The 26450-nt window shown below is 33.4% G+C and overlaps 4 protein-coding genes across 6 annotated transcripts; 1 reads left to right on the forward strand and 3 right to left on the reverse strand.

The window, feature by feature from the left end:
• The first annotated feature begins 8461 nt into the window (after positions 1 to 8461).
• On the forward strand, positions 8462 to 12872 carry LOC130933157 (uncharacterized). 3 transcript variants are annotated; one of them, XM_057862697.1, is made up of 8 exons: positions 8462 to 8650; positions 9665 to 9739; positions 10112 to 10238; positions 10336 to 10389; positions 11019 to 11092; positions 11201 to 11318; positions 11665 to 11723; positions 12339 to 12872. In XM_057862697.1, exons 3-8 carry the CDS (start codon positions 10146 to 10148, stop codon positions 12415 to 12417), a joined length of 477 nt encoding a protein of 158 aa, XP_057718680.1. In that variant the 5' UTR covers positions 8462 to 8650; positions 9665 to 9739; positions 10112 to 10145; the 3' UTR covers positions 12418 to 12872. The 3 variants fall into 3 exon arrangements, with proteins under 3 accessions (XP_057718680.1, XP_057718678.1, XP_057718679.1); XM_057862695.1 differs by having other exon boundaries at positions 9665 to 9823; positions 12339 to 12870; XM_057862696.1 differs by lacking the exon at positions 9665 to 9739 and having other exon boundaries at positions 8468 to 8650; positions 12339 to 12871.
• Positions 12873 to 13434: 562 nt separating this feature from the next.
• Positions 13435 to 16993, reverse strand: LOC130932895 (uncharacterized RNA-binding protein C1827.05c). Its single transcript, XM_057862350.1, has 9 exons — positions 16785 to 16993; positions 15579 to 15698; positions 15381 to 15495; positions 15233 to 15288; positions 14951 to 14998; positions 14760 to 14857; positions 14184 to 14253; positions 13975 to 14085; positions 13435 to 13856 (listed from the first exon to the last, which is right to left on the reverse strand). Exons 2-9 carry the CDS (start codon positions 15681 to 15683, stop codon positions 13809 to 13811), a joined length of 651 nt encoding a protein of 216 aa, XP_057718333.1. The 5' UTR covers positions 15684 to 15698; positions 16785 to 16993; the 3' UTR covers positions 13435 to 13808.
• Positions 16994 to 17698: 705 nt separating this feature from the next.
• Positions 17699 to 19210, reverse strand: LOC130934714 (uncharacterized). The gene is made up of 3 exons (XM_057864256.1): positions 19050 to 19210; positions 18642 to 18941; positions 17699 to 18488 (listed from the first exon to the last, which is right to left on the reverse strand). The coding sequence occupies exons 1-3, from the start codon at positions 19208 to 19210 to the stop codon at positions 17699 to 17701; spliced, it is 1251 nt and encodes a 416-aa protein (XP_057720239.1).
• Positions 19211 to 19230: 20 nt separating this feature from the next.
• On the reverse strand, positions 19231 to 20319 carry LOC130934715 (uncharacterized). Its single transcript, XM_057864257.1, has one exon. It carries the CDS (start codon positions 20317 to 20319, stop codon positions 19231 to 19233), a length of 1089 nt encoding a protein of 362 aa, XP_057720240.1.
• Positions 20320 to 26450: the final 6131 nt, after the last annotated feature.

Below are 26450 nucleotides of genomic sequence, written 5' to 3' on the forward strand. Positions count from 1 at the left end.
CATATAAATGCATGTATACACAAAATAATGGACATAAAGAATCAAACAAATCAAAGATTACATTCATAGAAAGAGAATAATGCACACAAGAAGGAAAATAAGTGGTTATAAGATGTAACCACATCATTAGGCTCAAATCTCACTTGCTTGTGTTCTTAGCTCAAAAATATGATCCACAATATATATAATTCAAGCAAGTTCTATGAAAAGTTTTCACTCAAATCAATTGGTGCCCTATGGATAGAATTCTTGAAAATTTTCATTATTTTGACTAAGCTTATTGTGTATACATATGCAAAAATTAAGAGAATGCAAGTAAAAATCCTAAAATCCTAGAATGGAATGCAAAAGTGTTGGGATTAGAAACTTATCACCCAAAATCACCGAATGGTCGGACGACCTCCCCACACTTAAAAGTTTGCACCGTCCTCGGTGCACTCAAAGATGAGCAAGGGGGTACAGCGAGTCTCCGGATTGCTGCATGTTCTTTCTTCCGTTTCCATGTGTGCTTGTGGTGCATTGTTCATGGAAAACAAAAATATAACACCATAAGATGAGACAATACAAAATCAAGGAAGCATACTTTGTTGGAGTGAGGTAAATCACTAGAATTGAGTGAGTGAATTAGTGTGACATTAAGAAATATTAGGTGTGTGAATTCTAAATTGCGCGGTTTAGAACACACATTAGCATAAAAGCTATGTCACAAAAGAAGCATGCACTTTACTCATTCTAGTATGCTTGAGATGCTTTAAGTGAACTTGTAAGGTAAAACAAGCATTAAAGAAGCATGAAAGCATTCAAGCTAAGCCTATGGATGCATATGATCATGAAATACAATGCATTAAGGTATATGCTCAACATCATCCATCAAGAGGTTGCCTAATCGAGGAAAAAGATTCAAATTACATGGTGGCCAAATCATGCAATTCACGAAGAGTTACAAACTCGAAGGCAATTCTCATCACTTGGTATTTTCAAAAGGTAAGCATGAAAAATTCAAAACCAAGTTAAATATAACTTCAATCATAGAATCCAACAAAGATTATCTAAAAAACATTAATGCTAAATTAGCATTTAGGCAATAAGGGGGAAGCAATATATAGTAAACAAAGTCAATAATCCAACACTTATAATGAAAAGAGAAAAAATAAAATGAAAACTAACTAATTAACCAACTAAAATAAATGGTTATCCATGGTGTTTGGAAGTGTTGGATGAGGGATTGGAGGAGGGAAGAAGAAAGGAGAAGGAAAAGAAATGAAAAGAGGAGAAGAAAAGAAATGGATGGAAGAAAGGGCATCCACGTGCACGCACGCATGGCGCGCGCGCGTCGATGGCTTATTTCGAGAGTGGCGCGTACGCTTCATGTGCGCGAGCGCGCAAATAGGTTTGTGCCTCAGGCCCAATTTCCGCACAATGCAGGCCTAACTCTCGGGTCAAGGTATGGAAGGTGGAACTTCTCAATCCACGCGTACGCGTGCATGGCGCGCTCGCGTGGATGGTCCAAAACGCTTGATGCACGCGTACGCACGCAGTGCGCGTACGCGTGGATGGTGCTCTGTTTTTCAAAAATTTTTGCTATGTTTTTGCACCAATCCAAGCATTCCAAACCTCCAAACAGCTACCAAAATACCATAAAACCTTATTTAACATACTAAACTACCAATTAGACTCATTAAAACAATCAAAACAAGAAATTAAACTAATTCTACCAATATGTACAAAAAGATAAAATGAAAAGAAGTTACCATGGTGGGGTGTCTCCCACCTAACACTTTTGTTTATTGTCCTTAAGTTGGACTTATGGGGAGCTCCTCATCAAGGTGGCTTGTGCTTGTACTCATCTTGGAACTCCCACCAATGCTTGGTTCTCCATTGTGCCCCAAGATTTCCTATGGGTTGAGCCAAGTGTTGATGGAGTTCTTCACAAGCTTGGGGCTCCCAAAGTTGGTCCTCTTTTTGTAATCCGGGATCCCACACTTTGTTTTTACACCCGTCTTGAGGTTGATCATCATTATTAGTCCATCCGGGTGGTAAGCAAGATGAATTCTCTATGAAGTGTCCAACAATCCTCCTAGACCCATCTATTTGAGCACTACTCCAACCTTTATATCTCATGTTTGATGCATCAACCATAATGAGCCTTGATTTGCAACGCCCACCACAAAACCTTTTCCGCTTACGCTTCATCCCACAAACTTCCCTAAGTTGGCCATCCGTTTCAAGCAAACCATATTCAAGTGGGATAATAAAACTAATAGAAATGAATTTCACCCACTCAAATGAAGGTGTAGATGGCAACCTAGGCAAAGATGCTTCCAAAGATCTTGACAAAGCATAACCAACCCTCGTTCTTCCATTTCTAGGGACTTCCACCTCTTCACAAGATCTCTTAATCTCAATCCTTTGTTTAACAATTTTATCTAAACCTTTTCCTTTACTCAAATCATAATAGGGAGGATGAGAAAAATTTACCTCCTCAACGCTTTCAAATCTAACCGGAGAAGGTTCTTCATGCTCAAAGGATTCTTCACCACTAAGACTTGATGCTTGATCTTCATCACCAAGGGAACTCAATTCTTTCTCTATCCCATCCAAGACTTCATATGGGATATGCTTTGGAAGGTGTGCACTTTCCTCCCTAGCATCAATTTCAATCATCTTGGAGGGGTTTTGTTCCCATGGAGGCTCCGCATCTCCTAAGTCTTCTACCACTTCTTCCTTGTCTTCAACAATTAAAGCTTCCTCCAATTGTTCCAATACAAAGCAACTTCCTTCATTTCCCACCGGAGTTTTCAATCTCTTCTTCATGATATGTTCTTCATTTGATTCTCCACATGTAGCCATGGGAGTTCCTTGAGTGTTCAAGCATTGGGAGGCTAATTGATTTGTTACCGCATCCAAGGCGGCCATGAAATTTTGCACATCCCTTTTCATCTCTTCTTGGCCTTGAACAAGAACACCAAGAGTTTCATCCATTAGAAATTGGGGTGGGTGGAAGGGTTCATCATTTTGGGGGAAGGGTTCATAATTGGAAGGTGGTTCTTCTTGGTAGAGTTGTGGTGGTTTAATGTTTTCCATTCTTTCCACTTGTTGCACAACACACTCCATGGTTGCTTGAAATTGATCTAATGCTTCTTTGACATGATCCCTTGACTCTTGTTCCTCTTGGATTATATGATTAGGATCATGTGGCTCTTGGATCAATGGATATGAGTATTCTTCCATGAGAGGTTGTGGTGGAAAGTAGTATTCATCTTGTGGTTAAAAAATTTCGTATATTGGAGGTGGTTCATCTTGGTAATAATATGGAGGGGGTGGCTCTTGAAAGTGGTGATGTTGGGATGGGGGTGGCTCTATGTGTGGTTCATATGGCTCATATGGTTGTTGGAATGGTGGATATGAATTAGGATCATATGAAGGTGGTTCGTGAAAAGAGGCTTGTGAGTGTGGTTGGGGGCCATGTTGAGGAGGGGGTTCATAAGCATATGGTGGTGGCTCTTGAAAGTCACAAGGAGATTCACCATAGCCATTGGATTGATATGCATCAAAAAATGGCTCTTCTTCATAGTGCATTGGTGGAGGTTGTTGCCATGAAGATTGATCATATGCATATGGCTCCTCCCACCTTTGATTGTCACATCCTTGATGCATCTCTTCATTGAAGTTCTCATCACCTACAACATAGTTGTAATCACACTCATAGCCAAAATGAGAATTCATGATAGCAAGAGAGGGCAAAAACAAAAAATAGTAACAAATAAAGAGAACAAACTAAAAACTAACAAAGAAGCAAAAAGCAAACATATTCACAATATTCACATATATACAATAACCAATAACACAACACCATTGCAACTCCCCGGCAACGGCGCCATTTTGATGATTGGATTTTTGATGGTGTAGAATTTCACTATTGAAGTCTCGTTGCAAGTATAGTTTCTAAACCAATCAAAAATCCTTTCATACAAAAATTTGTTTGTCACAAGTAACAAACCCCTAATTTTATAAACCGAAGTATTCAAACCTCGGGTCGTTCTCCCTAGAAATTACAATAAAGTGTCTTGTTATTGGTTGTGAGTTGTTTTGGGGTTTTTGAGATTTTAGACAAGAGACATAAATGGCAAAGGAAATAAACTAACAACTAACAAAACTCTTGGCAAGATATGAGAACTAGAAGTCCTATCCTAGTTATCCTCTTCAATTGTGATAACAAATTGTCCATTGCTCCCACTTAGTTAACCTCTAACCATGGAGGAAAGTCAAGTGGATGAATCAATTTGATTCCTCAAGTCCTAATCAACTCCTAAAGGAAAGACTAGCTTTAGAGGCATTCAAATCAATTAGCAACTTCTAATTATCAATCAACAAAGGAATTAGATAACTCAAGAGTCACTAATTACTCTACCTAGGCCAAGAGGAACAAAACCTACACTAAAATCCAACCAAGCATTTCATCAAACACTTGGAAGGCATAAAAGGAAAGCATAGTAAATCAATAACAAGAACAAAATCTAACAACAATTATTGCAAAGAATTAACAACAACAATTAAAAGAAACACATTTATTATGAATTACCTTTATTGAATTGAAAGAGAGTAGAAGGAAAAATACTAGATCTATAACAAAATACAAGAACAACATAAAAGAGATTACAACAAAAGAATGGAAGAAGAATGAATGTAATTACAAGGAATTGAGAAGAGAGAGGTAGAAGAAGATGAATAAAATCTAGATCTAAGAACTAAACCTAATCATAATCCTAATTCTAGAGAGAAGTGAGAGCTTCTCTCTCTAGAAACTACTTCTAAACTAATCCTAATGAGTGTGTACGAACTAATGAGTTGGAATCCCCATTGCTCTTCAATCCTTGGCTTTAAATAGCAGTTTTGGTGCCAAAGTTGGTTGGGATTGGGCCCCACAACCCTTCAGAATTCGTTGGTCACGTTTTCATTAAAAAATCATAAACCAGCACCGACGCGTACGCGCACAGCACATGTACGCGTCCATGGGGTGATTTGCAGGTGCGCGTGCACGTCCATGGGCGATTTCAACTTCTTTGACTTTTCATGATTTCTCCACTTTGCATGCTTTCCTCTTCACTCCTTTGATCCATTCCTAGCCCTTTTCAATCTGAAATCACTAACGAACATATCAAGGCATCTAGTGGAATCAAAGGGAGATTAAAACCATCAAATTAAGGGTTGAAAAGCATGTTTTCACATCTAAGCACAAATAAGGAGACAATCACAAAACCATGCCATTTCATTGAGTAAATGTGGGTAAAAGGTGATAAAATCTCTTAAAATCAATACAAGATAAACCGTCAAAACGGGGTTTATCACTCGGTTGCATGGAGGTGGCCCTTCCTTTCCTGATTCTCGTCCTTCCGAGAAGTTTACCTTTGGGTTTTTAAGCCCAGAGGTGCCTTCTCTATGCTGGTCGTTGGTTCCTTGGTGAAGGGTCAGGTCCGCGTCATTGTTTCTGGTATCTGGATTTTCTTGTTCGGAATCAGATGCTGTATGACCATCCTCTGGTGAGTTGTCCGCCATTACTGGTTGATCTCTCGGGTCCCTGACAACGGCGCCAATGTTATGATGGGTAATCGGAGATTAATGGGCTGGATTCGTTAGGTTGGCCCAATCGTCTGAGGAGGGAAGCCTTCGAATGGGTTGGGGCCTCCGTCCAACTTGTGAGCGTGAGTGAACGTGGGGTGGTACCTGCAAAGACACTCCGATGCCTAAGTCAGCAAGGGTGTGAGCAGGTCTAGAGAGTATTGGGATTTAGAGATACCTGAGGGATGTCAGTGTATTTATAGTGGTGAACCAATAACCACCGTTGGAGTAGTTCCACTTTTTCAGGTGGATAACCGTCCATTTATCTTAGGGAAGTTGCGATATGGCTCCTGGAAGTGGGTTGAGAGATTTTAGGGGCAGTTATCATCTGCCAGCTAATCCTCATTTTCTACTTCCTTAGAGCAAGTCGTGGTGAGAACCGACTTCTCAGGGGAAGATCGGTGTACTGTGAGGCTCAACCCTGTGGATTGGACCTGTCGTTTGGATCTGGACCTTAGCGTTGGATCAGGGTATGAACAGTATGTTTTTTCAATTAAGAATACAAGATGTCTCTTTGATAATTTTGGTGTTTATTTGTGAATGCATGTATTGTAGATTTGAGTATGAAATTATTTTTATCAAAATAATTATATTGAATGACGGTGACTGATAAATAATATATTTAATTAAAATTTAAATAAAAAATTTACAACCTTGCATTATTTTTCTCCCTTTACTTCAAATTTTTTAATTTAAACAAAACATTGTAGAAATTAGAATGAGAGTCGCGTGATGTGCGGAATATTAAAAAATTGTTATATTTTGTAGAATTAAATTAAATATGTATAAATTAAAGTTAAATTTAAAAGATGTTTTATTTAAAATAATTTATAGTACAAAAGATTTTGATATTGGAGTTCTACAAAGTGACATTTTTATTTAGTAGTTTGATTTTTACATTTGTTTTAGTTGATGAACTTAGTCTTTTTATGTAGCATACGTCCTCTTTTTTTTATTGGTTGTTGTTAGAGTTGTTGCTTTCTTCTTTCTGTCGTACATTCTTATGAAGGCATGTTCTTTATGAATTGATGAGTTGTATGCATTTTCTATCGGATAGTTATTCGATTTCTAATCATTCTACTATGAAGATTTGTGTTGGCATTGGCTTGGATTGTTATCTCCATTACTTCTTCATGTTGATCATTCCTGTTTAGAATTTTTTATATTTGTTAAATTAAATATTTAAATAAATTAATTAATTTTTGAGAGACTTATTAATTATGAAATATCTATTAGTCAGCTATCTGATTTTTTTTCATTTGTAGATTGATGTAGATTTTTGTACTCAAAGTTGTGCTAACCGAATAATCACCTAAAATATTATAATATAATAGGTTATATAAAATAAGATTGTGTTGTATTATATAAAATATAATTATTTGAACTAAGAAAAACAATATATTTAATTTTTTTTGAAAAAGATAGTACATTTGTATTCACTAACCAATGTTGATATAAGTGCAATAATTTTTTGGCTCTTTATTTGTGTTGTAATTTCTTTATTTACCTGACTTTAGAGATTTTTTCACAATGTGATTTTCAACACGGTATTCTTAAAATTATTAGTATTTTGTTAATAACTATATATGTAAATGAAAAATGAATTGTTGGTATATTTTTTTACTCTTTAAGTATCAATTTCATTCTTCGTATTTTTGTGGGTTTTTCTTTAACATCTATTTGTTTTTCTTCTCTTAATGCATGCAGCTTTCCAATGACATCTGCAATAAAAAGAATAAAAATGTGTAAAATTTTTTTGAATAAGTTATTTTTCATAAGAATAATTGAAATAATATAAAATGAAATTGCCTGTTAATATTTTTCTTTGATCCATTTTGTCAGATAATGTCTTGGATGATGCAAATTCAAAATAGTGTTGAAAAATGTTCAAAATTGATTCTTTAATTTTTTTCACAACAGTTTTGAGTAAAAAGTTTGTTTTCGTTGTACCTTTAATTGGTATATACAAATTATTTGCATCTTCTATTAGAAAAAAAAATAATGAATAGCATATTGAAAGAAGTATAATTTTAACGATATTAAAATACAATTATAATAAAGTATTATAAAATAATATAAAAATTATAAAAAACAAAAATAATTAAAGTATTTTTCATAGATTCAATTTAAAAATTAAATAAATATGTTTGTTTTGTAACTTTTCATCTAATATAATTATTTATAAGCAAAGAGGCTTCTCTTCATTTGTGGGTGTTAATGTTTCTCATAGAGAATCATGCGAACATTGATAAACCAATTGTCTGTTTGTTTGGTGATATTGTCCAAAAAATAATGATCCATTGAGTAAGTTTGAGATATTGTGTAGTTCGAAAATAAATTTTTGTGCTAAATTTAATGTTATTTGAATGAATAGTGATAAGAAACTTATACAAATAGTTCAAATAGTATGGAATAAAATTTATTATGATTAATAATATTATTATGACATTTGTAATATGGATGTTTATTATATTTAATGAGTTATTTATAGAAATTAATAAATTAATTATTGAGATTATAAATTTATTTTATTATTTATAATGGTAAGATATAATAAATACCCGATATGAATTTAATGTCTTTGTAAATTACAAATTTGGTTAGACACTATTAATTTCTAATTATTGTCCTTAGTAATTTTGTATTTTTTTTGTATATTTTTTTATTAATTTAAAAATAATAGTTAATTTAGCAGAAATTGAGTTATTAATTCTACAATTTTACTAAGTAAATGATGTTGTTGATATAACAAGAGAAAAAAGATATTTAAAAATAATGTAGATAAATTTATGCATCTACTTTTATATATTAAGAATGGATTAAATTTCCTTTGTGCTTTCCACTTCCTTCCTTTGCCAAACGAGGCCTTAGGATGTTCAACGCTTTTCTGTTGAACACACATTTGCAGAGCTTTGGAGTACGGTGAGTCAGTTGAGGTGGATTTCAGGAAAAAGAGAAGCCAAAAAGTTGCGATAAATTTTCCTTCAGAATTTGTCACTCCTCCAACACCAACGCATTGATGCCATTTCCGGTAACTACCTTTTCCAATCTCCACTTTCATAGAATGACCAAATTAAACTCTTCTATATATCGAATTTTGTAAGATTTGTTGCGAGTTTTTTCTCAAACTCTTACTTTCAGGGACAAGTAAATACAGGTAGAAACTTAGTTGTTTTCATGTAAAATTAATAGTTAACAATTATTAGATGATAATTTAACCAAATATGTCAAATCTTCTAAGGATTTTCAACTATTAACTTCGCTTATGTGAGTCTTCACCTAAACAAAATCCTAACTGAAAAGCGTAAGCTTCTATAATAATAATAATAACGTGTTTCATTCATTTTCTCTTTGTTTTGATGTTGGTTAACTAGTATAAAACTTTAATAGTAGCTTGTTCCATCATTGTTGCTGAGCTTTTGTTTATAGGTTTCGAGTTTGGTATCAAGAAAATGGTACTGGAGTCTGGTATAAATTTTTATCTGTAATGGAGAAAAACCTTGTGGATGTGTTATGGTGGGTCATTATCTAGTCTCTTAACCTGGGGTTGGGTGTTCGAATCTCATCTTCGGCATTGAAAGGGATTAGTCTATCCAGCAATGGATACCCTTTGAAAACCAAAATAATTGTAATGTGGAAGTTTAATTAGGCTTCTGGTAAGAGTTAGTAGGACCTTTTTCTTGTGTTGAGACTTGAGACATTGTAGCTTAGTTTGATTTTCTGGGCATTAATCCCAAAGTTTGAGTGAAAGACAGAAAACCATTTTAAGTCACTCATTTGTCTCTACTCAACCACTTCAGCTTTTAATAGAAGTGATCCATGAAATCATTCTATTAAAGTATTTACTTTTCATCACCAAGTGGTTTAGATTATGGTACCTATGCTGCCGCATTTCAGCAAAGGTAGGTGAGTTTGTGTATTGGTCACATTTAGAGTTCAATGGTAGTGCATGAGGTCGCTTGTTAAGGGAAAGATGTTCGAAATGTGTTAAAAGTTTTCTTGTTGAAAATGTTGGCAGACAACATCTTAAAATGTGATTTTTCAGGTGTTTTTGGATGCATGGAATGCTCAACAAGTCAACAGTGACAAAACAACTTATTTTCTAGTGTCAAAACTAAAGGTGTGACTAAATCATTATATTGAGTTATATCCAGATAGACATTACCAGAAGGTTGAGATTTCCCATTCCAAAATCACCTTGTGGGTAAGGCTATTCCTTGGTGATGCCTCCGATACTTGTTCTTTTGTTTGATATTTGGATGGAAAGATTAGACACAATACAAATTTAGTACAATTCTTCTAAGCCATATGCTGAAGCGTCAGTTGCTGCATGCTTCTTCTGAAGCCTTAAAACGTTGGTTATATGATAGGATAAAATTGAAGTGTTGCGTTGTATCTGGTTTAATTTCTTCTATATATCCCTATAACCACAAAGTTGCTTCATTTCTACACTAGGTTATATTGAGTTTTTTCCCCCTCCTGGTTTCTGTAGTGTGAATAGTGAGCAAGAAATTCTCGTGTAAAAAATGTGGAAGTCTTTAGTTGGAGATGATGAAGAGCAAGGGGAGAGCTTGTTGGGTGAGGATTCAGGTGGCCTCTGCTCCCTCTCTCCAACACAGGTACTTCCAAAACTCTTCAAACAAGCCTTGCTGGCTAAACTTATTTTGATCTTTTGGCTCTAAACATTTTTTCTGTTTTTATGTCTTGACGAAGCAGAGAATTTACGGATTTGCAGCTTGTTTGATTGCTGGTCTTGCTTGCATGTTACTGGTAAGACCATAAGAGAAACTGTGCTACTTTTATATTTGTTCTGCTTCTGCGGTATTTATGTGTTTTATTTGCCTTGTTTGTATATTTCTATTTCACCAAGTATAAATTTACTTTAAGAGAAAGTATATAAATAACGTTTGTCCAATTTAGGACATTAGAAACAAAACAGTTAAAGTGCAAAGCTTTTTCAAACTATTGGAAGCACAACGGCTTTTGATATTATATTTTGTTATTTCGTTGCTATTCTAGTTATTTTCGTGGTATTTTTCGTTTATCAGAAAGCATCTGTATCTGAGAATAAGGATCTCTTGACCACCCTCAAGGAATGTTTTTCTTGTTTTTGTGTTACTCTAACCCAGGACTCTATAGCAATGAATACCCATTGATCTTAGAAACATCACGAACCAGAGCCAAGGGTCAATGGTGTATTTATTTTTCATTGAAGCTTGTGCATAACTTAATGTAAAAATAGTGATATTTTTTAAGTGATAAATTTTCTATTCCCGTGTGATCAATGGTTTTTAGCTTTCTTTTCTTCAATTTCTGTACAATACGAACCGCAAGTCAAATGTTGAGAACTGAACACATGATATTTAATTTTTTATTTATTTTTTTTTTCTATTTTGCAGTCAATGATTGTTTTTGCCAAACCCATCAAATTTGCATTATTATTCACCTTTGGAAACGTATTAGCAGTGGGAAGGTAGATTCGATTGGTCCTCGAACTTCTGGTTGTATTAGAGTTAATTTTTTCCCCTAGACTGGATTCAATTCAATGCACCTTCCAACTTTTGTGTTGTATATCTGGCAGCACAGCCTTTCTTCTTGGACCTGCACAACAACTCGGAATGATGTTTGATACTGCTCGTGTTTTTGCAACAGCCATATACATCGGATGTGTGGTTATAGCACTCATATGTGCGCTCTTGGTAAGTCATACACCATTGATAATACAGAGTCATTTCTCTAATATGCTGATAATTCTGCAGGCCTTAATTTTCTTGAGTATTGAACAATAGAAATGGGTAAAAGGAAGAGATTTAATGACTAATTCTTTGTATACTCGCTTAGTCTTACCCCGTCATTACTTAGGATTGAATGTGACCCATTTTAAGTCTGGACCATACTCCATCCTATGGGGACAAGGTAATATTTCTCATGTTGAATAATCGTCAGCAACCTTTTTGCTGTTGTCTATTTGCCCAATTTGATAGTGGAGTCTGATCAATTCGTATTGTTTTTCATAACAATTGATATCCTTCTTTCTTTTTGTAGATTCATGACAAGTTGTTGACTATAATTGCTATCATAATTGAGATTGGTGCTCTTATTTGGTAAGTTTACCTTGGACAATAAGGGTCTATTTGGGTTTTGTTTCTATATTCTGTTTTTATTTTAGTGCCTGAGTTTTATAATTTTATGAATGATATAATGAAGGGTAAAGTATACTTTTTGTCTCTAACGTTTGCAATATTTTTCAAAAATATCCCGAACGCTTTTTATTTATTCAATTTTGTCCCTAATATTTTTAATTTGTGTCAAAATTACCCTTGAAAGTTTTTAATTTTGTCCCTAAAGTTTTACATGGAAATAATGTTCAGGAGTAATTTTGACACAAATCGAAAACGTTAAGGACAAAATTGAATAAAACTAAACGTTAAGGGTATTTTTGAAAAAAAATGCAAACGTTAGGGACAAAAAACATACTTTATCCTATAATGAAAAAGAAAATTAAAATAAACAGGATTTTATTGTTTTTGTTTCTTCCTTTACAAATCCTAAAACTTTGAAAATACTGAAAACGCAAAACAAAAACCAAATAGACCTAGACATAAAAGTTGTGTCTTGAAAACTATTTCACAGATGAAGCATTTTAAGAGGAACTTTAATTAAAGCATGGTCATGTTTTACTTACGTTTAAGATCATTAATTATTCCAAGTTATCACAGGTACAGCTTAAGCTACATACCTTTTGCTCGTAGAATGGTTTCTGAGTTGATGATTCGATTATGCGACACAGAACTTTGAAAAAAGAAAGAAAAGAAAAATGCAACTGATGCTGATGCTGTGGATTTGGTTGTTTGTTCTAATATATAGATTAATTTGTAATTCAATTAAAATGATTGATTGATTGTGAGCTTCATAAGTTTCTTATAACATAGTTTCATTAGTTTGTGCTTATGAAACGTCATTTTGAGCAATGACGAGTGTTGCAATTATTTTCCCCAAATCATCTACATTCACTAGAAACAATATAAGAATGTGATGTAAATCAAATTTTATTTTATTTTTTTGCAAGGTAAGTCTGAAACAAACCACTTGCAGGGTTTAATTCCAAAAACTGAACTCTGGACGGTAAGTCTCTAATCGTAACCAATTAAACACCCAATGGGAGCCTCCATTGGCATTAGGACAAAAAGTGGTTGGTATAAACTTTAATTATACAAGTACCTAGAGAATTGGTTTTGTGAAAGCCTTCTTTTTTTAAATAGATTGCAAATTAGATATTTGGTACTCCCTTTTGTTTCTATGTACCTGTTCAAATATTCAAAAACCAAATTATCAAATTTACCAATTGCAATATATTAACCATTTCTATAAACGCTTGATGATTTAGTCCAGTATGAATTCCATCTTTTGAATGAAATTGATGCCACTCCTTTAAACATAAACAAGAAAATTACTCATCATGCCATTAGTTGTTTTTCTCATTCTTTATTGAAAATACGGGTGAAATTTATGAATTTAGATCCTCTAAAGTTTGAATTTCACTTCAGAGAGTAAAGTATCATCTCTCACCATTAATTTTATAGGTAGGACCAAAAATAAATATGAAAGAGAAACTATTCAATAATAGAAGATTACACTTTACTCTCAAAAGTGAAATTTAAACTTTAGAAGATCCGAATCCAAAATTTATAATCCATTATCATCCCCCAGATAACATAATTAGGGAGATCCAATATTTTAGTTGCACTTCCACGTTTGCATGAATCAAGGTTTGTTATATGATGAGGAATTGAGGGTGATGTTACATGAATCCAATTTTGGTGCACTTGATCTTCGCGATGTTCGTTTCATTAAAAGATAACTTGAATTTGCCAACATAAAAGTCGGGTGAAAATGTGTGAATCTCCACAGCATAATTCTATAATAAAATCCTAACTTCTGAGAATACATGGTTAAGTATGTTTGTAGGCTCTAATACTATAGAAAAGATAACAATTCAATAATTCACTGCCAAAGATAAACAAATTCCTAAAACGGCAATTCTCACGTCAACCCTAGTAGAACAGCATTCTTCCTCTACCAACTCTTCAGTACACTAGGCAAAATCATATTTTTCATTATGTATGGTATATAGAAAATATGCACCCTTACAAACATCAAGAACAGCATATTGCAAGATCCATTCCTCCTTAGTCTTCAAACTTTATTTTCTTCGGTGCGGGATGGATGTTACCAACCTGGAACAACAATAATATATATCATGAGTGAAATTCCAGACGCAAAACTTCCTATGACTGAAAAAAGAAAGTATCTAAGCAACACAGATTAATGGAGGTAAGCAGGTAAAAAGCTCACAATTGCAGGGCACTCGTAATCAATGCCAGCAGCCTCCAACCTTTTTCGTCGTTTATTGTCACGCTTCACAATCTTTTCTACCAACTTATTGTACTCTTCCAATGTTCTTTCCTGAATAAAATGTTACCAAAGAACATTATACACTTGCTATAATACTGAGAATCACATTGAAAACTCTCAGAAACATATACTTTTCCTCAATTAGTTACCTTGTCATGTCGCCCTCGTTCAAGTTGTACTGAATCGATTGGTTTGTGCTTGTAATTGAAACCTCTCCATCTACAAATTAAAATCCCCACGTCTTCAAATTATCTTCTTGGTATTCAAAATAAGAAACCTTTTTTTTCTTTCAAAATTTAGTTATTTTTTTAATTTTATTTTGCACTTATGCTAATACATATTGATATTACTGAATTAGTTCAATCAAATATGACCAAGTATGCCATTTTATTAGCATTGGTAAGAAAGGAGGCAAATATGCATGTGTTTAGCTCTGTTTCTAGCTAAAACCTTGTATTCAGAGGCCTTTCACTTTTTTCTTCTATTTATTGTCATTTTTGGAGTAAGACCTTGGAAGAAGATAGAGCAATAAATATCTCACAAGGGTTTCTAGCCAATTTTCTTTACATTTCAACGTGAATTGAATGTTTTTCATTTTATTTTGGTGCACCTAATAAAATGTTTGCTTTCTAAAGAAGGAAATAAAGAAAACAAATACTAATGCTAAGATAACATGTGATGAAACCTCAAAAGGAAATAGAAGTGGAAGAGAAAGAATAACTTACAATCGTGGATGAACTTCCTCAGGGGGTATCAAGTGGACTTGGAGAAGGTGTTCGAAAAGCAGATAATTGTGCATAGTTTCGGCTACAACTTTAGCTACCTACATATCAAGGCGATATTACCACAGAAATAGAAATCTATGACATGTTGAAAAACTCAAGTCAGAACACGGATCACATGAAAGATCTACTACCTCAGGAGACTGAAATTCGATGAACCCAAAATGCCTTGATTTTCCTGTCTGTAAAATATAAGAAATAGATATGGTTAGTATCAATCAACAATAATTAAAAATAAAATTATCAAAATATTTTCAATGCTGAGCAACTCATACACGCACTAACTATGAGATCATTCTAAAAAATTAACAAATAAAAAAATAAGAACTATAATAACAATTTAAGACTAACACCATAGATGGACTAATACAAGTGTGAACAAACAAACACATGAAAACAAGTTTAGGGAATCATACTTTCTTATTTCTTGCAATTCTCAATCTCTTGACCGTTCCAAATTGTCCAAAAAAACCTACAATTAATTAAGCTTCATTACACACACATATCTAGGCTGGAAAAAAATTATATAATATGGAAAAGGAAATGATGAAACAAGAGTTGCACCTTGCATCTCCTCCTCATAAAACCCATGCGGAATGCGGCCGATATACAACACCGTTGCGGCACTCTCCAAAGGCTTCTGTTCAGGGAGCTTGCGAGCAGGACCACCTTCCAAGGGCTAGCAAAAATAAAATAAAACAAAATAACCAAAAAAGAACAAAATTAGAAGCAATGTCAACATTCATTCACATTCATTCATACCAAATAATCAGGAGCCTCTGATTTGTTGATGGAAGAAGATGATGGCTTGGTAGAAGTAGCCTTCTTCAAACTCTTCTTCATAGCTTTCTTTGCCTTGGCCCCCATCTCTCTTACCGAATCCTAAGAGCGAGAAAATTTTTGACACTTTCAGACACTGTTAATAGAAAAAAAATACCGGCAAATTTTAAATAGTAACAAGTTTGCTACTTGTTGAACAGTTTTAGCCCTCCGGTTTCTTTTTTTTTAAGAAAGAAATTTACTAAATCCATTAAATATTGAAAAAATCATATAATTTCACAAAGATTTCAATAAAGAAATCTGACTTAGTTAAACCCTAAACCAGTAAAGCTCAAAGCAAAAAAAAAAATCTGCATCATTTTTTAACAAAAATCTGACTTAGTTTTTAAACCCTAAGCCAGTAAAGCTCATTGATTTGAAAATCTAATTAATCATTAAAGGCTAATATTTCAAAATGGGGTAAAGAAAACAACTGCAAGTAGTGTTGTAGGCTTTGAGATGCTAGAAAGTATTGCAGATAATTGGAAAACAATCAATCACTAACATAAACATAACACTATTGACAGGGAAATAATTACTGGTGTAAGTCTTCAAAAAAATGGGTGACTAAAATGAGTGCAGAACCAAAAAATCCAAAGAACATCATAACTACCAATTTATATTGCAGTAAGTCCAAACACAAAAAGAACAAACCAAGATATGTATAAAAAAAAACCATAATCAAGTAGAAACTAAAGGCTTCAATTGATGTTAGTCAATATGAGGTGCATTGGAAATTTGCTTATAGTAAAAAAATGAAACAGTTTCGAGAGAAATTCCAGACCTAAGAAAAGACTAACAGCCAGAACAAAATTCAAACACTAACAGAAACAGAACACATATGAAAAGGTGATAATGACTTATATAGGTCTCAAAAGAAACGAGGAACATAATGGAATTAAGATTACACCACAACATATGAACATAAAATATTGCAGAAAGTCTATATAGAAACCAAACAATAAAATATTAAAAAGATAATTGGGAGCAAACTAATGACTTAAATTGAAAATAGTCAAGAATAGGTACATGGCCAACTTGCTTATACTAAAAAAATCAATCACTGTCGACAGAAATACAAAAACTAAGAACAAAATAATAGCAGAAACAAAAATACAATCACTAACAGAAACGGAACACGAATGAGACCTTTGGACGAGTGAGGGACGGCGGCGAAGGGACGAAGCAGAGGAATGGGGGAACGCGAGGCGGCGGGTTAGAAGCTAGGAACGCAGCCACAGAGGAATGGAGGGAGAGGTGCGACGGCGTCGGAGAAGAGAGCGAGAGTGCTCGCAGGTGTGGAGGCTGCTATTGTGTGTGTTAGGGCATTTAGCGCCACGGAATAGGGTTTCTTGCAAATCGGGTCGGGTTATGGGTCTGGGTATGTTTTTTTTTATTTTATATTTTTTCCCAAACAAACAGTGGTGTTAGGCCCTCCGGGCTTTTAGCGCCACCGAGTAGGTTTTATTGTAAGGCTTGATTTGGTATATTAAAAAAGTTGGGTAAAAAATATAAACAAATCAAAGGGAGAACAATTTTACACAAATAAGTCAAAGCAAAATCTGATTCATCAATCAACCAAAGCACATTTCTATGTAGCTTGTGGTTCGAACTCAGTTTCCACGTAATTCGAACCAAATAGGTTTAAATTACACATTGTAACCCAGAACCACATAATTCGAACCAATTAGGTTCGAATTATAGCTTCATAATTCGAACCAATTAGGTTCGAATTACATTGAAGAAACGGTCACTAAGTAATTCGAACTAGGATGGTTCGAATTACTCAGAATTCGTTCCAGACAGCAATTTAAGTTACGAACATAGTTTTCGCATCATGTCTTAATAAAACTCGTACAATTACTTATTCCGGTGTGCATTAGACATACATTTCGTTTAAAATTGCGTAGACAGAACATATTCATTAACTAAAATCCCATTCAAAGTACATCGCACTAACGTTAACAAATTCTATCAGTCACCAACTACAACTAAAAAAACCGATAATGGTGGAATCTAAACGCGAAATTGAAATAACAAAAGTACCAAAGCCACCAATACACCTAATCATGTCCCCGTGTGTGCTCTGCTCCTCCGAGCTGTGGGCAGCTCCGACGTGTGTAGCCGGGCTGCCGACAAAGCCCACATCTCTTTGGCCGGTTCGGATATGCCTCGTCCATATTGGTCCGTATCCGAGTAGACCTCGGACGACCCTCTCTCACACGCCTCTTGTTGGGGTCAGGGATGACAGTCGGCCCGTCATATGGTGGCCAGAAACCCTCCGGAATGGGAGGTGTGAAACCCATCCGATACACACTGAAGACCGAACTAAGACGATACATCTGGTGGACGTAAGGCTCCCATGTAAGCCGTGAGTAGGCACAGCATGCCAATGCGTGGGGACACGGGAAATGAAGTGCCTGGAAGTATCCGTAGTCACATGTGTGAGATGCAAGCAAGACTCTGTAGCTACCCAATGAGAAAGAACCAGTCGGAGTTGTCTCTGCGACGGTGAACTCGGAGTTATCCCTGTCGTACACAGTAACCGTGAAGCACCTAGCCGTCTTCAAGTTGGCCTCTATACACTTCACCAAGTGCTGACTAAATTGTGCTCCGGTTCCCATCTGCGCCTCAGCCTCTCTCCCTTTGCGAACAAATAATTCGGCCAACCTTCCGTATGTTGCCTTCACTAGCGAGCACACAAGAAGGTTTCTAACACCCTTGAGGATCGAGTTCACACACTCAGATATATTCGTCGTCATGTGTCCGAATCTACGCCCCTCATCACAATGCTGTGTCCACAACGAATACTCAATCCGGTTCGCCCAGTCACACATCGCCGGATCTTCGGACCTAAGAATATCAAACTAGTAATGAAACTCGACATCGGTATTAGCGTACGCCGCATTCACAAGTAGCCTCCTTGCGTCTTTGCCCTTGAAGGTGAGGGCGAAATTTGCCACAACATGTCAAATGCAGAATGCCCGGTACGCAGACGGAGGTAACCAGCCTCCGTCAGGAGCCTCAAGCGCAGCCTTGATGCCGTTATGCCTGTCCGAGATAACCAGCAGACCCGGCTGCGGTGTCACATGCTGACGCAGGTGAGAGAGAAAGAAGGACCACGACTCAACATTCTCACCCTCGACTAATGCGAACGCAACAGGGAGTATATTGGAGTTCCCGTCCTGTGCAATCGCGACAAGCAACGTTCCACCATACTTGCCATACAGATGGGTGCCGTCAATACTAACTAGGGGCTTGCAATGACGGAATACCTCGATACACGGTGGAAACGTCCAGAATAGTCTGTGAAAATAAGCTCAAGACTCGTCCAACTGTCCACCCACACGAACAGGGCTCGTCTTTAGGACTGCAACAGTACCAGGCATCGTCAACTGGACTCCTAACACCCACCTTGGGAGCTCGTTGTACGACTCATCCCAGTCACCATAGATGAGGGCAACAACCTTCTGCTTCGCCAACCAGACCCTCCTGAAAGTTGGCCTAAACCCAAAGTGTGCAGCGGTGGCATTTAGGAGCACCTTGATGCTGACGGATGCATCAGCCCTAACCATTGGCATAATGAATGCCGATATCAATCCAAACTCCTGTGGTCACTGGAAATGGAGGTGGCGAGACAAGTATGCAGTCCGTTGTAACGTTTGACCTCCCAAAGTCCCTTGCGCTGTCGAAGACTAAGCCGAATCAACCATGTGCACCCATTGCCGAACTCAGAACACTTGCCCACATACCGGCGATAGTCAGACTCCACGACCTTGTACTGTACCCCTCGACGGATGCTATAAGTCTTGACACTTAACATGGCATCTTCTTTATTCGGAAATTGCTGACCAACCTGAAATTCTGTCAGACCTGCAGACCCTTCAGCATCTCTAGCGCCAAATCCAGCCGGTTGCCCAGGAACCCCATCCTGCCTCATGGCATCCAAGTCCAAAGAGGAAAAATGTGGAGGGTACTGCTGCGTGCCAGAGCTAGAACCACCGCCCGCCTCAGTAGGCTCACTTGCTCCAACATCATCACCACTGTCATCAGCAATCATATCCGGCTCGACATCATCGTCCTCTGGATCATCCAAGAATCCATCTCCAACCTCAGCCGGTGCAACACACTGTAAAGAGGTCCGCAGATGTTCCCCTTCTCCGACCTCGTCGCCTACACTGCCGTTGAGATCAACAGCGAACGAAGGGGAGGCGACATATTGGATGGGTGGCTCGTACGCAGGGACGAAGGAAGATGCAACGGCAGGTCTAGAGCTAGAACCGGCTACCGTGGCTAAAGTGGTGGTATTCCGGTTCGAACCCCCCGAGCTGGACACCGCGTCAACCAACTTTGCCAACAGTTCTGGTGTCCTCACCTCTAGAAATTGCCGGCGACAATGAAACATGACCTGCAAGTCCTCATCACTCCCGATCGTTAAACAATCGTACTTTACGGTTTCCTGGAGCACCGTGATTGAAATTCGATAAAAAAACTTCTTAACCCGTTTCACACCTTCTAGACCAAGTTTCAGCAGTACAGAGCTAACAAGGTCCTCATACCTCGTCGTAGGCCTGACGATAACACACAGAGGATCCTTATCAGTGAACTTCACACCGGAACGAGTTTTCCTCTTAATGGATCCTCTGTGGTGAACCAACACTACGAAACTCTCCTCACTCGCCATCTTACCCCCCTCTACTGATAGCAACTCACGTTCACACCATATATATACAGGTCTTGTCCTCACTAATTCGAACTAGCCTAGTACGAAATATGGTCTTGGTTCGAATTACTTTAGGAGTGTAATTCGAACCTAATTGGTTCGAATTATGTGGTTCTGGGTTACAATGTGTAATTCGATTCTATTTGGTTCGAATTACGTGGAAACTGAGTTCGAACCAGCTTGGTTCGAACTACATAGAAATGTGCTTTGGTTGATTGATGAATCAGATTTTGCTTTGATTTATTTGTGTAAAATTGTTCTTTCTTCAGCTTATTTATGTTTTTTACCCTAAAAAAATTATGTATTTGTACTTATAATTTTAAGATTATAATTTTTAAAGATAATTTGTTATCAAAATTAAAAAATTTAATATAATTTTATATATTAATTAATATTTAAATTTAATTCGTATATTAATGTCTAATATAATATTTTTAAAATTTAAAAATTATTTTATTAAATATATTTGTTGTTATTTATGTTTATCAAAAATTATTTTTAATTTAATTTATTAAACATAGTGCTATAATTTTTTTTGGTTTTTATTTAAAAATTTGTCGTTAAATGTTCTCATTTTTAAAAATTAAAATTTCTACCAAACCAAATTTAAGTCGAGAGAGACTGGATTATGAGGTTAGATTTTCTTTTTTTAAGTTTGTTTTAGGCCCAAAAAACAAAATGGCGTATCCATCGGACAAGCTCATCCCAACTAAGCCTGTAGCTCAAACCATACGAGTTAGGCAAAATTTTTTAAGTTTAATTATTTTATTAGTATTTATAATTTTACCAAATTTTTAATTAAATTTTATATTTTTTAAATTTGATTTTTATATCGTTTTTAATTTTATAATTAAATAATTTTTAGTATAAAAAATATTAGATTTAAATAAATATTTTTTTATAAATTAAAAGTATTCATAATTAAAACCTAATTAGATTTGACTGTATGTATTTTAAAAAATATATTCTGTTAATTTTAATATTTTTTATATAAAAATGATCTAATTACAAAATTAAAAATAGTATAAAAACTCAATTAAAAAAATATATAAAATTTAATTAAAAATTTGATAAAATTATAAAAATTAATAAAATAATTAAATTAATTTTTTATTATGATAATCTTAAAGTTTTAGTATGTCTTCTATTTTTTTATGCGTTAAGTAGGTCAATTTGACAGATTTCGATCCATTTGTCTCGGGAGTAAATTTTTTCTAGTGGAAAAAAAATTGGATAGTATCCAGTAGAAGATCTTATCCTTCATTTATTTCTAGTTTCACTTGTAGAATTAAAGGTAGGAGATTACACTTTATTCTCACTAATGACAAAAAAATGGAGAAGATCCATTTCTATTTGTCTCTCGTATGTGCAACCAAATTTCTATACATCAAGTATTTGAAATCATTAATGTAATATAATCACATAAGATAAGAATTTAAATCCACTTCACCATAAATTTAAATTTTGACCCAAAGTGGTATGATTTGTTAGAGAAAAATTTGGAATCGGGTTTTAAAAAAATTAATATATCAAAGAGTAAATAACAAAAAAAAAAGTTATGCATACATTGTTTTAATTTTTAATATTTAAGTTAAATTTTAATTTCATAGACAACTTTTATAACGAATATTTTATTTTATTTTATTATTTTAATATCAAATCACAACCATTACCACTACAATAATTATAATTACAATTGTTAATATTACGTAGAAGAAGATCAAACTCTTCTAACATGAAGAAGTTGATAAAAGTAACAAAAAATAAGAATCTAATCACTTTTAAATTAAAATAATAAGAGTTACATATAATAGAAATTACAAATTTAATAATAATTAGTGTATGTTTTCGTGTATAAACACGGATAATATATAAAATTATATAAATTTTTTTATTAAAATTTAAATGAAAAATATATATAATAATTATTATTATAAATATTTTACAACTTAAAAATATTAAAAATAATTATTTATTTTAATCAATTTGAATTGGTTGAATGGTCATCTCATTTGTCTGCTTAAATAAGTATTTGAAGTTTGAATTTCGTCTTGTGTGTACAACAATCCATTAGTTAGCGACATACTCTTAATAAATAGAGCATTAATATGTGGTGGATTAGTCATCGACTTGCCGAGTTAGAAAATTCGTAGAAAAAAATTGTATTTGTCTTTAAAATAGATTAATTTTTTATTAATGGCAATACTTATGGACTTTTGTCTTTGTTAAAATTTATTTGGGACAATTTTATTGTTGATATCGTATTTATTCTTGAAATCAAAATAATATGATTAACATTGTTACTTGTTAAAACTTCACATTTTATGAAATAATTTTTTTAATTTTCAAATTCATAAACTTATGTCATTACAAAAGTTATTAAATCGGTTAATATTTTTTGGTAACATGGTGTACTGAAACATCATCATTAAGTATTAGTTAGTGTTAAGAAAAACCAATAACAACTTTTGTTATTCAATATATAATTTATTCTATTAAAAAATAAAATAATATTTCCTAAACTTGTAAATATATTTTCTTCTAATTTCTAACACCATTTTATTTGATAATATTTACCATTAAAAAAGAGTAAATCATCATACTATACTAATTATAAAAAATTTTAATTACCAAAAATTGGGTTAAAAATTAATTATAAACTTAATAATCGATAATATATATTATATTAGTACGTAAATAATAATATCTAATGTATTATTTTTTTTTACAGAATTAATGTATAATTTGTTGAGAATTGATTTATTATCTAAATTTTTTTCATAAACTTTGTAATATGTGAAAATAGTGATCTTATTTTTTATTATTATTAAATAAATTCTTCATAATTTAAAATTATGTAATTAACTTAATTAATAACCTTTATTATTACTTTTATACTAAAAAAAATATCAATTTATACTATTTATATATTTTTCACTACTAATAAATAAATAAGTATTTGCACTATTATACTTATTGTCTTAGATGATAACTTAAGTTACTTATTTTGTATGTTAAATTTATTAAATATTAAGATGAAAAAATTGTTCAATAAATTATATAAATAATAATTACAGAAAAAAAATTATATATCATATATAATAATCCTTGATATATATAGTGTCATGTATATGTATATATTAAGATTATCTATTTTAATTATGTGAGTGATTATTGTTATTTTTACTTTTTCGTTACATTAGAAAATAATATTTAAAACTAAAAAAGAGATAATTAATTTTTTTAATTTGAATTAAAAAATGTCTTGTAAATATATCCAACTTTTACATATATTAAGTGTTATAATATTAAATAATATAATATTTGCTATAACAATGACTCAAAATATTAATCTAAAATATATTTGGGCCTAATAAGACCTCAATACAAGCAAGATCAACTAAAATCCATTGTTAGGGTCCCAAATCCAACTTAGGGCTTGTTTAGGTGAGCTTTTAAAAAAAGATCTTTTTTCGAGTTATCTTTTTTTAAAAGATCTTATAGAAAAGTAAAAGTAATTTTATGTTTGGATATCTCATACAAAATATCTTTTTATTTATCAATTATGTTTGGGTATAACGATATAAAAGTACTTTTTATTTATTTATTACATGAAAAATATCTTTTTTTTTAAGAAAAAAGATCTTTTAAAAAAAATGTAAATGACAACTTCTCAAAAAAGATGTTTTTTTTTTTTCTAGTATTTTTACTTTTACTACTAGAAATTTGCCAAACACGAGCACTTAGGTTCATTACCTTAAAGGCCCAATGCAGATGAAGTCCATACGTCCCCTCTTAAATTGACTTAGATTGAATTTCCGTTGCTAGTTAGATATGGTAATGAGTACTCTGTCATTGCGAGTTCCTGTTTAATTACCCCTTAAAAAACGCAGATCTCCTCGGGTATCTATGAATATTCTTTGATTTTTTTAAAATAATTAACACAAAAGACATAATATAATAATTATAAAATAATCAATTCAATATAATTCAACACAATTTATAACATATTCTTATGAAAAATAACATTTCAAAAGAAAAAAAACATAAAAACATATTCCAACATAAGAACATAACAATTTTTTGGGATGATATTGAACAACGTAGTGACGGACTTGAAAGACAGAGAAAGTGAGTTAGAGAGAGAGGATCGAAGCTGAGAATGAGTCTGGAAGAAAAAAAAATAATTCGAATTGGAGGCAGAAATTAGGATTACTAAATTCAAAAAATGAATTTATATATATATTAAGATAAATTAATAATTTTATATTCGCGTATATTTAATATGTTTCATAGGGTGGGTATTTATGTTCGTGTCCCTATTAGAGGTGACAAACAGAAAAGCCTGCTATCTGGTGGGCTGGCCTGTCCCACTCCGCCTAATAAGGCGGTCCTGAATTTTTTCCCCGCCTAATAGTAGGCTGGCGGGTTGGCGGGCTCTCATTTTTTTTATAAACCATCAAATATTAAAAAATATATATAATTTCACAATAATTTCAATAAATTTATAATTTCTAAAAATATAAAAAAATTATAATTTTTAAATTCACACACATTAAAGTCTTTATAATTATAAATATGTAATAAGTATAATTATAAACCAAATTTTTTGAAACAAAATAATAAAACCAATATTGTCCAAAGAAAAATAAATATTGTCCAAAATATATACTTAAACATCTTTAAGTTTATAATCGATCAAACATAAAACATAATGCAAAATATAACTTAGAATATCTTCAATTATCATCTTCATCCTCTTGTAGATCAATAACATCATAAAATTTTGTAAAAAAAAAATAGCCCTGACAAAATAAAAGTTTGACTCAATGGGGAAGCCTATCCTGCCTCGCCCCCACCCCGCTGAAGCCCGCCAAAGCCTATGGGTTAGGTGGTGCAGGGTTGGCGGGCTTTTTAAGTTTGGCAGTCTCATTTTTTCAATCCAACCTGCCTTTTGGCAGGTTATGCGGGCCAGCCTGACGGTTTTAGCCCATTTACCACCCCATCTATTTTTGCGTGGCAGGTCTTGAGGATTTCACGAGTTCCTGTCTAGCCCCAAAACGCGAGTAATTTCTGCAAATACCCGTTTTGACTGTTTTTGTGATCATCCCTATTGCTAGTATTTATTGGTTCGTGACATGGAGTTATTCTAGCCACTCAATAAATTCTGAGATAATCAAAGTTTAGGTTATATCATTTTTATAAAGTCACATATATCCTTGTTATAACAATATTAATAGAAGATAAATGGATAAACACTAAGCTATTGTTTGGATATAAGATGGAAAATAAGAGGAAAGAAAATGGAAAGAAAGAAAATGAGAGGAAAAAAATGAGAGAAAAGAAAAGTATTGTTTTGTGTATTGTTGTTTAGATGAAGAAAAAATGAATGGAAAGAAAATAGAGAAAAAATTATAATGGAGTAAAATTATATTAATATTTTTATATATTATATATAAATTACAATTCAAATGGTAACTCTATATTTTTACCGATATTTGTACTTCTGCATAAGTTTTTTTCGCAACTTTAAAGAGAAAAAATTTACATGAGCTCCACATACACTTTTATATTTTCCATTCAATTTCTTTGTTGATCCAAATAATTAAAAATTAATTTTTCCATCCATTTTCTTTTCCAGCATTTTATTTTTCTATAAATTCTTCTAATCCAAACAATGCATAAATAAGTCACATTTTTCATATATATAACAATAACTAATATCACATATTAGGTTAATTTACGTTGATAAACCAAAGTCACCCTAAAATTACTTAAATCCCCTAAACCCAACAACGTTACCTAATTGTCTCAATTTACATTTCTATATAAATCGAATTTAATAAATTCGAATTAGGGTAATAAGTAGTAAATTGAATCTATAGGATTCGAATTACTTGACATTGTGATTCAAAAGTAAATTGAATTCAAAGAATTTGATTTATGTGATCCCTTGCTAAATCGAATTTATAAATTTTGATTTATATGGTCCATGCTAAATCGAAGTAATAAGATTCGATTTATACTCACTTAGTAGCAGTTCAGCTCATTATAAATCGAATCTCCTTCATTCGATTTAGTAGCATAAATAG

This window comes from Arachis stenosperma, chromosome 6 (assembly GCF_014773155.1).
Source record: "Arachis stenosperma cultivar V10309 chromosome 6, arast.V10309.gnm1.PFL2, whole genome shotgun sequence".
NCBI lineage: Eukaryota > Viridiplantae > Streptophyta > Magnoliopsida > Fabales > Fabaceae > Arachis > Arachis stenosperma.

Bases quoted from the DNA above. Each gene is read 5' to 3' on its own strand.
- LOC130933157 (XM_057862697.1), top strand. From the start codon at position 10,146: ATGTGGAAGTCTTTAGTTGGAGATGATGAAGAGCAAGGGGAGAGCTTG. The intron at 11,093-11,200 runs GTAGATTCGATT...TATATCTGGCAG, and splicing joins AACGTATTAGCAGTGGGAAG to CACAGCCTTTCTTCTTGGAC. The intron at 11,724-12,338 runs GTAAGTTTACCT...AAGTTATCACAG, and splicing joins GAGATTGGTGCTCTTATTTG to GTACAGCTTAAGCTACATAC.
- LOC130932895 (XM_057862350.1), bottom strand. From the start codon at position 15,683: ATGGGGGCCAAGGCAAAGAAAGCTATGAAGAAGAGTTTGAAGAAGGCT. The intron at 15,289-15,380 runs GTGCAACTCTTG...AATTAATTGTAG, and splicing joins TTATGAGGAGGAGATGCAAG to GTTTTTTTGGACAATTTGGA. The intron at 14,254-14,759 runs GTAAGTTATTCT...TTTAATTTGTAG, and splicing joins GAGGAAGTTCATCCACGATT to ATGGAGAGGTTTCAATTACA.
- LOC130934714 (XM_057864256.1), bottom strand. From the start codon at position 19,210: ATGGTTAGGGCTGATGCATCCGTCAGCATCAAGGTGCTCCTAAATGCC. The intron at 18,942-19,049 runs GTGGGTGTTAGG...TTATTTTCACAG, and splicing joins TCGTACAACGAGCTCCCAAG to ACTATTCTGGACGTTTCCAC. The intron at 18,489-18,641 runs GTTACCTCCGTC...TGATATTCTTAG, and splicing joins GAGGCTCCTGACGGAGGCTG to GTCCGAAGATCCGGCGATGT.
- LOC130934715 (XM_057864257.1), bottom strand. From the start codon at position 20,319: ATGGCGAGTGAGGAGAGTTTCGTAGTGTTGGTTCACCACAGAGGATCC.